The sequence below is a fragment of the Thermobia domestica genome, chromosome 16 (assembly GCF_964235325.1).
Source record: "Thermobia domestica chromosome 16, izTheDome1.hap1.1, whole genome shotgun sequence".
Taxonomy (NCBI): Eukaryota; Metazoa; Arthropoda; class Insecta; order Zygentoma; family Lepismatidae; genus Thermobia; species Thermobia domestica.
Genome location: NC_137469.1, coordinates 14,947,646 through 14,962,875, shown reverse-complemented (window position 1 = coordinate 14,962,875; position 15,230 = coordinate 14,947,646). Strand labels below are relative to the sequence as shown.

General features: G+C 35.4%; 1 protein-coding gene across 1 annotated transcript in view; it reads left to right on the top strand.

Annotated features, from left to right (window-relative positions):
- The window catches only part of LOC145672920 (uncharacterized), a 636,249-nt gene that overhangs the window by 154,197 nt on the left and 466,822 nt on the right, over positions 1-15,230 (top strand). The window contains exon 2 of the mRNA XM_081742132.1: positions 12,921-13,114. Within this exon, the coding sequence (XP_081598258.1) occupies positions 12,973-13,114 (142 nt within the window). The 5' untranslated portion in view covers positions 12,921-12,972. The remainder of the gene's footprint in view (positions 1-12,920; positions 13,115-15,230) is intronic.

The window sequence follows — 15,230 nt, the reverse complement described above, 5'->3', positions numbered from 1 at the left end:
TAAAGGCACGCGCGTTAACCCTTCGCAACCACCGAGGTACACTTTATAACGCGGACTACCAAAGGAGTCTTATTTTGTACTTACCTGCTAAGATTAAATGTATCTCGCAAAAAAAAAAAAAAAAAAAAACTATCACAAAAATCTTCAGGGACTAAAGTAAACAGTACACGGGATAAGATTAACAGTTATTTATCACTGCCATCTAGGAGAGACACTTATAAATGTCAGTCACATTTCCTACCAACGGAGTGTACATTTGTGCCCACCAACTTTTAAAATAACAAATTTATGAGGCACATTAACGTTCAATTTGCATGCCGTAAGGTATATATGCTTTAGTTAAACATGTTAAGCAATATTTTTTTTTTACAATTTTAAAGAAACTACTAAAAGAGTGATTACAAAATAAATAAATAAATAAATAAAAAATAGCACAAAGTACACCCCGTTGATAGAACGAGGGTTAATTGTTTGGCCACAAATTGTTGCTTTGATTTGATTTTTTTAGTTTAGCGTCCCGTTCAGCAGCGAGGCTATATGTGACGTGGACCTACTGATTAACGTGGAATCCGAACCACACGAGCTCCCGCCGGGAATCGAGCTCGGGTCTCCCACGGCAAAGGCGCGTACGCTAACCGCTTAGCCACGAGAGAGCTCTGGCCAAAAAATTGTGTCACTTGTATTTATTCTAAAAGGAAACTTCTGTTAATTCAAAGTTTTGGAACACCCTGTAGGCAGGGGATTTCTGCTTAAATAATGTTTGAAATACAAGTTAAGCAGTCAGAAGACATTTTCGTTATTTTAAAAAATATTTATTAACTTCTGTTGTCGAGAAACTCAATACTTACAATCAAAATGTTTTCAACAAAAAAAAAAAGTTTTTTTTTTTTTTTTAATTCTCTAATGACTACACTTTCCAAAAACTTCTTCTTCGAAAGCAGTAAAAAGTTTTTCAATTTAATGTCATTTCCATTTTCTTTCGCTTCGTCGTCTTTTGTTTTAATTTTCAGCAGAATTGTATCAAAATAAAAAAAAAATTTAAAAAAAATGTTTTAAAAATAAAAAACGAATTTTGCATTTGAAGAGAAAAAGAGTTAATTTTTTCACTTGCAATTTCTTGTCTTATTTAGTTTGAAGAGAAGAAAACACACACACACACACACAAATAAATAAAACAAAGTAATTTATAACAGTTAATTTCTTTTGGCAAGATCATTTTTTTATTATTGTTTATTTTGTTGTTTTTTTCTTTTCTCTGTCAGTTCTTATTTGTTTTTTTTTCTTTTTTCGTATCAGTTATGTTGCTATACAGTGCCAATAAACGAAATGGAGAAAAAAAAAAAAAACTAAAACTTTTTGAAGCTTGTATTTGAACTTCGCTAATTTAAAGACTGCTAAAAATCTTCGAATAATCACAGTGTACACCAACGATTTTCAATAGCCCCCCCCCCCCGGACTAGTCTCGGCCCATTGAACCCTTTCACCCAGCCCGTCTTACTCCTAACTGAAAGTATACGAGGGGGAGTCCTCTATAAGTTTCCTTAGGCGACTGTGGACAGAGGTCGGGATGTAAGACCAAAACAAGCATGTGACATTAAAGATCAGACGTATCTTTATTTTTTATTTTTTTTATTTTTTTATTTTATTTATTTATTTATTTATTTATTTTTTTTTACATAAGTACCACGTTTCTCACACCAGTCTATAAGCTTCAATAATCCTTCCAATTCAGGGCTCTGCATACGGAAGAAGTGTCGAACAGCTTCTGTGACTTCAGCATTGCTTCCGAAGCGCCTGCCACCGAGAGTCTTCCACAATCTTGACATTTTGGTCTGTAGTGGCAATGGACGTCCTTCCAAGTCTCGGTGTGTCCAGCACTTTCTGCCAACCCTCACTTGAATTGGTGACACCATCTGTGTACCATTTGTTTAGACATCACATCAGACGCATAGACATCCATGAGGTGGCTATGGATTTCCGCTCCCAATACGCCACCTGCCCGTTCATAGCAGAAAACGGCTCGCAACTTCCTCAGTTGACCACGACGTCAAAACGCACCTTCTCTCTATAGCTATCACGCGCTGCGACTGAGAGACTCGTCTCAGCTTAGCGCAGGCGCTGCGACGGCGCCATCTGCAGGCTCACGTGTAACCACTGCCTTTCTCCCATTGCTGTTCGCTCTCCTGGGGAAAACGAGAAAGGAAACTTATTTTCGGACCCCCCCCCCTCGTACTTCTTACATAATCTGACACTGAACTGGAAATATTTTCTTGATAACATTACTGATGTCCACTTTGGAAAATATCATCCTCGTTGGAACATTCAGAGTACAACGAAACATTGAGAAACTAGTTCAGAATGTGAAGAATGAAATTCCCTACAAAAATTATAAATATATAGAGTTTTCCTGCCTTTCTTTAGTAAATAAACATTTTGGTTGCCGTTATACAGTTCCTGTGTTCCCGTGATGTTAGTGTATAATGAACGGATTTCTACATTAAATATGACAATTCGATTGTTATGGAAATGTTATGTATTGTCTCATACGGCTCTTAACGCCAGTAACTCCTCTGTGATTGGAAATCTTTGAGTTTTACGTCCCACGGTTATGCCGGTTAGGCTAAAGGAGACGGTGATGATGAGTAATGAACGAAATGGTGGAATGAAAAATGTTGGAGGAAAAGGGAGAACCCCGAGAAAACCCACTCACACGGTGTTTGTCCACCACAAAGTTCACTTGGCGGGGGCTGGGATCGAACCCGGGGCCCCAAGTAACAGAGGTGAACGCTCTACCACTGAGCCACCGCGGCCCCACCCTCTGTGATTGGCCTACCCGCTGTTCGAACTTGTATGTATTTGGTGTACACCAACCTTTTCGATTTTAGTACCAATACAAACCCAACTGAGTTTGATTTTCTTTTTTTCTTTTTAATATATTTTTAAAACCTGCTGTGTTTAGGAGTAAATTTAACAATAATTCATAATTGTATTTTCCCTACGAAAGATTTCGCTTCCCGACCCGCGTTTTGATCAACTTGTTGTATCTTTCTGAAAAAGTTAAATTCTGCTTGTGAAATGTAATTTTTACCAAAGCCCATGGAATTTACTCTTACACTTCTTACCGATTATCTTACACTTTACTTGCCATGGCAATCCCTTGCACTTGGAATCAAATAGGAAACAAATTGACATTTAGATGAGGACTTGTTACCCTTCAGGGGCGGATCCAGGACCGACTTCTGGGGAGGGGGCGGTAGGTTGCCATGCTGCTACTTTTAAGGGCTCCAAACTTTGGGATGGGTTTTATTTATATATATAAAATAAGAAAATGTTCTCTTCTGGGGGGGGGGGGTAATTGCCCCGATCGCCCCCCGTCCGTCCCTGGTTACCACGCCTGAAAGTATTCTACTCATGCCTCCATTGTGCTCCCTCCACTTCGTTGAACATGTATTAGAAGGCGGCAACATTGTAATACTGCTTTTGTTATTAAGAAGTCCTCCAGTTGTAACTACCACCATGATGTTTATATGATTTGTCCTTCCCTCGGTGACCTTAATAACCCTGTGACGTAACCCTTCTTCTGAACACGAATGTCCATGTGAGTTTGAACTGTCAATTCGTCCGCGTATAAAAAATATATAAGAACCATTCTCTTACCTAGTCTCTAGTTTTAAAACTAATATTGAAATATTGGACAATAACTTCGCCACCAATTAAGATGGAACTGATACCAAAGTATATAATATTGTTAATAAGGCGAGCCACCAAAATGACATGCTGATATGTAAATTATCATGTGTAAATTATCATGCTCGTGTGTTTTTGAGAACATCGAAGAAAAAATAATAATTTCATTGGCATATTCGTTACCAATATGATGCAGTTGATAGTTTTTAATCCACTAGAATACATTTTTGATTTATTTATTTATTTATTTATTTATTGCACAGCCAAGCACAAAAAAAGCACCACTGAGAACAATCCTGATATGTATTGCATTGAATTTGTGGATAGTAAGGTCACTTAATGTACAAAACGTAGAGTTTTCTTTTAGTGTTCGTATGTGTACTACAATAGCAACACTTAAGCAATAGGGTATTATTAGAAGAACGCTTATATCAAAAATATAAATTTTAAAATATAATATCAAAAAATATAAATATAAAAATATAAATTTTACCTTTCACCGCAAGATTTACTATTCTTATTTCAAATTTACCTTTCACACAAAACTTACCATTCTTCTCTCAAATTTACCTTTCACCAAAAACTTACCATTCTTCTTTCAAATTTACTCTTCACCCCCAAAAATTACCGTTTTTCTCCCAAATTTTGCTTTCACTACAAAATTTGTCGTTCTTCTTTCACATTTAATTTTCTGACCCCACAATTTATAACACCTTGTCCCAAATGTACCTTTCACTTTCAAATTTATCATTTTTCAATGTGATTGTATCATTTCAATGAAGAATTATGTCCTCGCCCCTTAAAAAAATCTCATGCGCACAATTGCTGCTTTAAGCTACCTACCCCTTGTGGATACTCATGTACACATAATCCTAACAGTGACACACACACACACACCTAACAGTAAAGAAAGTAATTCTCACAGCAAGTCACATTCTATTTGTAAGTTAAGAACAGTAATTAATTCCCTATCGATTTTTCTCTTCATTTGAGTTTGTTTCCATTAGAAAAATAAAGAAAGGTTACGAAAGAATAATGCTAAGTCTTTGTTCAGTGAAATTGAAAACACAAAAAGAATAGAAAAGTTTTAAAATAGTCTAAAACAGAACGTAAATCCATTACTAGTAAGACAAGATGATTTTAAAGGGATTTGTTTCCGGGATTTTGCGCTCAGACATAAACTTAACAAAGACATTCTTTGTAAAAAGGACAATTTCCAAAAGAGACTTAGGAGAGTTCAGATATTTTTTCTTTTTTCTTTTTTTCCTAATTTCCACAGTTTTAAAACTGGCATGGCTTTCAACTGTTTAAAGCCATGTCATCAAGAAGTACTGTTCTTCGTTTAAGAACCAGAGCAGTACGAAATAGTTAATGACTAAATTGGATTGGCAATTTGAAGTCTTTTGAAAAAAGTTCTTTTGTCATTTTATCTCTGAATCTCTTTTATCTATGAGACAAGGTGGAGAACATTACAATAATCCTTAAATTTCTTTCGTTTCTTTTTCTCTCGATTTTACTTTTCTCTTGTTAAACTTTCGATAACGATTTTGTTAAGTATATGGATTAAGTTTACGATCTCCGTTGACAAAAAAGTGCTCTACAGTATTTAAGATACTGTTCAGTTTGACTACGTAATTCCAGAACTTCGCTATGTTGATTACCCTCAGATTTTGGAAACTGAAGCGTCTTTAGTATTACTTTGGAGGCAGGGACGGCCATAGGCACTTCCCCGCCCCGTACAATGGCATTATTTGCCGTCTTTCCCCTTTCTCCAGAAAGAACACATCTTAAAAGCAACGATTTTAAGTATGTTATCCTATCATGAAACAAAGAAGGGGAGGGAAAAGCACTCGCACTGAGAAAGGCCTAAACACTACAAATGCAATGTTGTTGTGTTTGCTTTTTTCTTTAAATAACATTCTATTATGTTAGTGAAAGATAAAGCAAACATACCTGCAGAGGAAAGATGGTAATCCTTTTTATAGAATTCAATATCGAGCTTCAATCTCTATATATTAGATTGCAATTCTAGTTCAACTTGCTCTTTTATGTATATTTCTTTATTATTCTTCTACGTTTGTTTAAAAAAAATTAAAAAAAAGTTTCTGCGCTCAATGACAAGAAACTTCTTTGTGACAAAGAGAAATCTAGTTTTCATATCAAAACTATGATAACTATTTAAATGGAACAGGTGTTCGCTACTGTCCGAGAATTGAGTTCTTGTATTTGACAACTAATAAGCAATTCATACTGGGATTTGTTTTACCATTTGGATTTAGCACTGTCCATGAGACCTTAAATTAATGCGACCTCAACAGAGTTTATGAATGTAGTATTCAAATAGACGGTGAGCTTAGTAAGTTTAACTACGATCATCATGAAGTCTGTTTCCAACAAGAAATATTTATTTTAAATAATATAGTTATGACAGATTTTGAAGCCCTTCGAATCGATTCTTGCCGCCCTGTCCAAATGCACCTGTTGCACTTATGGTATACCGGCCCTGCTTGGAAGTGTGAGATATGTAATGTTTTAGTTGGGAAGTAAGTTGCAATTTACGTGTGTTACACGTAAAGTAAAAGGGGCTTCATGATTTGGTGGTTAAAACATTCGATTCCCGGTCGGTATATTTCGATTTTCGGTGTCTACCCTTAGTCGTGAGGCAAATTGGGGAGTCATGTGAATAAAAGACGTGACGACAGACAACTCCTGATATGGATGTTGAAGATAAAGCGACGCAAGGCACTGATCACGTACTAGTCACTAGGGAAGACGTAGTTCAGCTTGTCATTAACAGATGGCGTTGAAGTAGCTATGGTCCTTAATTGGCTGTCACACGAGTGATGGTGGTGGATACCTAAATTAAAAGTGCATTGATGGAAATGCGTGCTCCTGCAAGATCTAATGGTCGTCATTAGAGCTGGCATGTAAGTTCGAGTTCAATAATTGAAACCGAATGGAGTAAGTATACACCGAGCCAGAACCTACCGAGCGCGAGTTCAAATTGACCTAATTTAACTTAACCTCACGCTCATGACACAAAATCGACATCACACTCACTCACCCTTACACTCATGTCATTTTGACATCATACACATCATCAGCAATCTTAACATCACTCTTACATCAACAGGACATCACCCTATTTACTCAATTTCGGTCACACCATTTCGATACCACGCTCACATCAATATTACTCGCTCAATCGATCTCACGCTTACATCGCCAGTCTGACATGCTTACTCGATCTCACTTTCACAATATTATTTCGATCTTATGCTTATATAGGATGTTACATAAATGTTCCACTATATTTTGGGAATAGATTCAAAATAAGAAAAAAGTTCATACGGACTTGTGCTCAAAAGTGCATAATTTCGGAGTTACAGGATACCGAAAACAATGAAATAAGTGAACTCTTTCCTATGTTCCACTACTATGGGACCTAGCTCCTCTAGTAGGGACCTATTGTAGTCGGGTCAGGACATCACTGAGGAACTGGTATGTGAACTATCCAAATATCCATGTTTAAGAATGCTTCAGTACTTGTACACCACTATTCAGAGAGGTAGGTGAAGTGTAATCAAGTACTTCCAAACAGCCTCTTAAAAAATGATTGTACAAGTAAAGAAGGTTCTGAAAGATAGATATTTGGATAGTTCACATATTAGTTCTCAGTGATGTCTTGACCCGGCTACGATCGGTCCTTGGAACTATGGACCTTCAAAGTTTATTTTTTTACATTTTCGGCACCCTATAACTACGAAACTCTACAGCTACACTTCCGAGCATGGGTACATATGAACTTTTTTTCTTATTTTGATGTGAGGAACCTATTCCCAAAATATTGAGACAAATTTTCGTAACACCCTGTATATGGTTATAATTTTCGTAACACCCTGTATATCAACCGAACTGCACGCTCACTCAACTTCACATTCAGGTCATTTGTCCGACATCACACTCACTTGATCTCCATAGTCCTAACATTAATCCGATATCATGTTCATATCATAAGTTGGAACCCACGCTCACTTTGTGAGTTTGAACTCAAACGAGGGCTAGTTCCGAGATCTTGACCATCCTGAGTTCAAGCATCTATAGTGTAGAAGTGGTGTAGGTAAGGGTGAGTCAAGGTGAGGATGAGGCGCCTCCTTCCCCCAAGATCAAACAAATTACGATTTCCTTTTTATTCTTTTTGAATCAAAATATCCAACATATTTCACGCAAACATTTTCTTGTAGGCCTTATATCAGGAGAACTAAATATGGTATAACCAAACCCAAACCAAACCATCACTTAACTCAGCATGATGTGTTTATTCCGTAAAAATATACGAAAACTCGATTTAGGGGCCATTCAAAATTTTTGTGACCCCTGATCCAAAAATGCCTCAAAAGATCCAATCAATTTCAATCAAAAATTTTCTTATAGGTCTTATATCTGGAGAACTACATATACAGTAGCCAAACCGAAACAATCATTTAACTCGATATTATGTGCTTATTCCTTAGAAAATACGAAAATTCGATTTAGGGGCCATTCAAAAATTTTGAGGCCCCTGATCCTAAAACTAATTATTGGTCTTGATCACGATCTTTCGATGTATTTTTTTATCATTCCTAAAATTCTTCTCCAAGATCATAATCATTTGATCCTTTTTTTTTTTTGGATTATATCTAAAATTCTTATAGTCAGAAATAAGGTTATATGGGACGAGGTAAGATTTGAACCACTGCATTGCGCTGTATGGTTTTCCACCAGCAATTGAACCCAAGACCTCGTACACTGAAACCACTACCTAGTCGCTAGAACAACATCACTAAGCAATGTTTCCCCAAATTAGGTTCTAACTTTCCTACTTTAACGTAGCTAGATGACTCCATTAAACTACTCAAGTAGGGTTAGAGTAGCCAGATTCTTTCCACTTTCACTAAAGAAACCACTTCACAAGCTAATCATGAGAAAAATTGAAAAGTATTTTTAGTTTAACGTCCCATGCTTATATTGTTTAAGGTAAAGGAGATTGATGATTATTGAAAGTGAATAATTGTGAAATTATTTATCTTTTGTGGTCTCCCATCGGGAATCGAACCAGGGTCCACGTGAACCAAAGGCATACGAACTAGATCTTTCTTTTTGATGTACTGAATATTCCTCAGTAACTTAATTTTCGTAATTATCACTATTTCTACTTCATTTTTCTATTAACTTTTAAGAACAGGGATGTGAACACCATCATCATCATCATAGGTATTCTGTCATTTTTGGCAAGTCACTTGCCGCAGCTGATAAGCTTCCATGCTCCACGGTCTTCTGCTAACATCTTTGTCTTCACGTACGGTTTTTCTGTTTTGATATCGTTCATTAATCCCTTCGCCCTCTCCCATTTTTTTCTACCACCATACCTTAGAGGAGAGATAAAATTTCAAAGGCACTTCTACCAGGAATCGATAATAGGACCACCCATACTATACACACAAAGAGCATTCATTGCTAGAGTCTGAAAAAAAAAAAAAAACACGTTTCGGTTACGCTCTCTATTCCCTTCACTGCAGAGGTCTATGTTTATGTTTGTGACTATACTTTTTACTATTCAAGTGACAGATGGCCCTTCCTCTATGTATACTGTAATGCATATTTTACTTTCTTTTCTTTTTTCTTTTCTTTTTCTTTCTTCTTTTTTTTTGTCATAGTTCTTTGAACGAAAACTCATTGAGAACGTTGCTTAAAGATTAAACACATGGGAAAATATGCTTATGTAATTCCCCCAAAAAAGACAAGTGATGCTAGTTAGTTTAATAGAATGGTATTGCACTTACAAAACAAACAAACAGCTGCAAAGCCATTGCATATGTGCTTTGCAGTTTGTGTTGCATATTAATTTCATTCTTAAATCTAATTCTCATAGTCTGTACATGGCAATTTGGAATGTGTTTCTGAACGTACAGGCGCAGCGGAGCAGTTTATCATCCTTCACAATATTTTAAGAGACTCCATCACGGCGAAATTAAAATACCGCTAATTTTACAGTAACTATGTAATAGCTTCAAATAGATAAAATATAATCGAAAAGTGGAACAAGAGCTCGCTAGATAATATTATTTTACATGAGATACCATTATCACGACTCACTTATCTGCTTTCGATTTCCAGTCATTTTGAAATTCGTTATTTATTTTCGCGTTTATAAATGGCTGCAAACGGAAAGCTACAAGGTGACTCATAATAACGGTACCTCATGCAAAACATTGTTTAGTGCGCTTTTGTTCCACATTTAGAGTATCTTCTATCTATTTGAAGATATCACATAATTACTGTAAAATCAGTATTTTCATTTTGCAGTGATTAGCCTTCTTAATAGCAGACTACATAATTGTATGTAATTTTGTATAAGATAATGTTATATAAACCAGTTCATATCGTAATACTCACATAAGAGAACATTATGTATTTGCATAAATATTGCTAATAACGTGGTTAGTCCACACTAATCATAAAGATCTTTCATCTTGTTTTTTAGTATTTGACCTGGAGAAAGCATTCGATATTGTGTGACATTTTGGGCTAATTGATAAACTTCATTTCTTCTCTCCCTAATTTACAAAAATGTGTTCCACGATAATTTTCGTTTTAAGAGAATCTAAAATGAAACCTTTTAGTATTAGGTTTCATTTATATATATATATATATATATATATATATATATATATATATATATATATAGAGAGAGAGAGAGAGAGAGAGAGAGAGAGAGAGGGGAGGTAGACAGACAGATAGTAGATTAAGAGATATAACTCTCTTAGGAAACAAACCATGTAAGGTAGATAAAACGAATTTTTTTACTGGATACCACAAGTGACAAGTAGAGACCTACACAGCATCCAAATACAAGGTAGTGTGTCGAAATTAGGTAGCACTGCGTATATCTTGGAAACGAATTATCCAAGATAGATGGTTGTCAAAAAGTATTGGAAAGACCTTAATCCAGCAATGGACCGACAGTTGTTGATAATGATACATTGATATGTATGAGTTTCAACTATAAATAATCTTCACCGCTACACTCATATGAACCCATTCCTCATTCTTGATATCTGAGCATTTGAGATTAACAAATAGACTCTTATATCTTGTTCTGAGAGATCATGTATTTAACAAAGTATCTCCAAGAATTTCTAAATGCAAAGATAGTTAAACTAAAATTACTGTTTCTGGTAAAATTTACTGTTATGTTTGGGTATAACAAGCGGTTCGGCGAACTTGAAATATTTTAACAATCGGTTCTAGCGAACCAGTGCGAACCGGCTGAATAGCACTACTGATTACATCCCACGGTGGAATGATTAAAGTGCGAAAAAACGGAGAACTCGATAAGAGAAATATTCACACAGTGTTTGTCCACCATAAAGTACACTTGGCGCGAGCTTGGATCGAAGGAGAGACCCCACATATCAGAGGTACATGCTCTACCACTGAGCAACCACGGCCCCTTTAAAAAGTTCAATTTTGATGCAAAATGGTTAATATTTTTTTTAAAAAAAATTCACAACCATCCTCATCAGTTAAATTTAAAATCAATGCAAAATGAAAGAGTGAACTTATGTTTAACCCATTCTCCTCTTCGGTTTAAAAAATATATTCCACAATAACTTTCGTCAAAATTATTTGAATTTGACACAACATGGTGTATATACATTTAATGAGGCTTTCACCCAATCTCTATTGCTTGAAGTCATAAGGAATAACAAATGAGGAATAACAAATTCATTATGTCGTCCCTATTGTCCCTATATACACTATGTTTCAGGATAAATTTCGTAAAGGAAAAAAAAAACATTTTATGGTATTTTGTGGAATATGGCAAAACATGGCAACAGTATTTACTGCGAATTTTACACTACTTGTTGAAAATATTGCAATTTTTACGCTATATTTTGAAAGTATTTTTAATTTGTTGAAAGCATTGCAATTTTTACGTTATTTGTTGAAAGTGGTGCAATTTTTACGTTATTTGTTGAAATGAATATGATTTTCAGGTTATTTGTTGAAAAATAATGCGATTTTTACGTTGTTTGTTGAAAGTAATTCCGTTTTTACGTTATTTGTTGAAAGTGATGCCGTTATTTGTTTAAAGTAATGTGATTTTTACCCTATTTGTTGAAAGTAATGTGATTTTTACGCTATTTATTGAAAGATTTGTAATACTTTTCTTTCATTCAGTGCAAAGAGAAGGTAGTAATCTATTTTGTTGTATTAAATTTCGTACATCAATCTTCGAAATTATAATAACAGTTATACCCAACATTTTTGCTTATTCAAAAGAGCATTCTTCATTTTGGGTCGTAATGTTTTTGCTACAAAGTTTCTTCACTTTTTTTATTTTATGTATGTTCGTTTCCCTCAGTCAAAAGGTTACATTCCAGTAAGGCTTTCGGAAGACGTTCTCTTTTTTTTTCTTTGATTTTTCTTGTGAATTCTTTTTTATTCTCTTTTTCATTGGTTGTTGATATATACATATATAGTTACCAGTATGCAAACCTAAAAAGTTAAAATACTATACTATTTTATATATTCATAAGTTCGTGTACTATTTTATGAAAAAACATATAATGATCTGTCTTATCTAGGTAGGGATGCGCACGAGACGAGTCGAGACAGGATTTTCCTGACAAAATTCGAGTCGAGACACAGCTCTTCCAATAGAGAAATATACATTTTTTGAGTAGGGACATCACTTTTACAGCACCTTTTCGAGTCGAGACAGCCACAAATCTTGTCTCGTGCGCATCCCTATATGTAGGACAGCATAACATCTTGTATATACAAAACTGACACAATGTGCTATACTGCTTAGGTGTAGGCCTAAATAACAGATGTAATGTAGTGTCTTATTGAAGACGGTTGTAATATGTTGGTTATAGAAGAAGACATATATAATGTACTGTCATAAAAAAAAATAGATTCTTGACAGAAGTTGCTCTATTAGAATACTTGTAAATTTGCCAAGTGACGTTATTAATTTGAGAAACTGGTTAGCAACATTGATTCGAAATCATCTATTTTAAGTGCATGCAGAATGTCTTGATTAAAGCTCCTACGCTTCTTCTTCTTCTTCTTCTTCTTTTCTTCTCATTCTTGCGTCTCCTTTTTGTTAATCTTTTCCTTCTTGTGCCGTACTTTTTGTGAAATGCTGATGGAAGCATGAACCTTTTTTCCCCTTCTTCTTTCAGATTTCTCCCCAACTGCCCTTTGAATGCTCCGAAAGCAATTTGGTTAATTGATATGGGGCAACGGAAGGTGAAGAGAAACCCAGGACTCGCACACAGGGCACCTTTCTTCAACTACGATCTTCTGACTTTTCATCTTCTTCTTGTAGCAACGACATTTTGCCTTTTCACTTCAACGGAAGCGGCCAAACAATCAGGTGAGTACATGCAAAAAAACTTGTGATTTATTTTTGGCAATACTGGCAACCTTATAACATGTAAGACAATACCTTTTTATGTCTATGTAGTAATGGAGTCAAAGTAATACAAGCTCTAATTACTTTTCATTACTGGGTTTTAAATCAGAATCTGGATGAAAAGAAAGGAAGACATCCCAGTATAGAGAAAAGCAACTTAATTTCCGCCTTAAGTGTTGGCAATCCTGTCAAAAATTAAGAAATAAATAACAATTAGGAACGCTTTTGCCATTTCTCATATCAATTCCCGAACTACCTAATTTGTCGTTTCTTGCCTAAGCTTGCGTTACATTGTCATTTAAAAATGAAATCCAGCTTTACGTCCCACGTAACGCCGGCTAGACAAAAGGAAACGGTGATAATGAGAAATGGATGAAATGGTAGAATGAAGAAAGTGAGAGGAAACGAGAGAACCCCGAGAAAACCCACGCACACGGTGTTTGTTCATCACAAAGTTCATTTGGCGCGAGCTGGGATCGAACCAAGGACCACGTGCATCAGAGGTGAACGCTCTACCTCTGAACTACAGAGGCCCTTACATTGCATCGACATATACACACACACAAATATACATATTCTTCTACACTATATTAGTATAGATAGATGGAACTCCGAAATCCATCCTGATGTGACGGCAACCCATATATCAGTAGAACAATGCTGGTTGCATGGTGTACAGGTGTTACGTCAGAATGGTTTGCTAACGTAATTTTTCACCTCCGAATCCTTTCGAGTCCAAAATTGAAAAATGGCTTCGTATCCGATTAGATCGGCTAAAGATATGTACTGTATTTTATTAAAAAATTAAAGACCGATCATTATAATTTAGCATAAATCCAAAGTGACTAATGTTTCATGTCAAAATAGCGATGCAACGCTGGGTCAACAATCAGGACCCTGCATTTTATGAAAGTGGAATTGATAATCTCACCTCATTAGATGAGACAAAAGCTTTAATCGTCTTGGTGACTATTCTGAAAAATAAAGGGTTGATCATAACACATAATATAGATTGGTTTATATACAACATAAAATACGATTATTGCCAAATACGCCCTTGTAATCTTAGTTTTGGGACACCTCTCATATGTATATTCGCCTGGAAGCCATGTAATTTAATGTATCCCAATCCAATTTTAAATTTAAGGCTTTATAAGTCTTCAAAAGGAAGATTAAAGGTAAAGATAAATAATAAATTAAAATTTCTCAAACACTGCTCTATGGATTATATTTGTATTTCAAAAATAAATATTTTGTTAACAATCCTTAAGTACGATATAAGTCTTTTTTCTCTTCTGGAAAACGCTCAGAATGGGTAATTTACTCTGAGGGTGATTCAACAAAAAGAACGACTCAGACAATTTTGTTCATATTTCGTTAAGAAAAGAAGTAAGTAATTACTGTAACATGATGTTATTTAATTTAAGAAATAGAACCGCTTAGTACAATGGTTCATACATCTTATTTTAAAATTTTAAAAGACGAAGCTGTACTCGAGGGACAACGTCTATTCCAAACGAAAAAAAGGGTGACTAAAGTATATTTTATGTATAGTACAATGAACACTATCCAATGGAATAAAATCCAGCTCACACACATACACACACACACACACACACATACATTTTCCCTTTCGAATTTGAAAGGGAGAAAAAATATATTTTCTGTTCTTGACAGCTAGGGATCGGTTTTCCAACCGTCAAACTGATAGCTGATATATTATATACGGTGAACGTTATTGACATTCCGAGTGCATAACGGCCATTTAGTTGCATTACGCCCTCTTCAATCATGTGTCCGTTTGTTTCCGCCTCCGCCTCCCCTTCCCTCTCTGCAGTCCTTCGCATCTAATATACAGTTTACATAGGAATATGATACGCATATGACGATTTGCATATATCTTCCATTATACAGCATATATATATTGTATTGGTCTGATTAAAAAGTTTTTGCAACAAACTTCCCATATACGTAATGACAAGTGAGCTCATATCAACCCTGTCATCCGATTTTGGTTAACAACAAACTGGTTGATAAAGCTGGCTTAATAATTTATTTATTTAGAAAAGAGTATCTG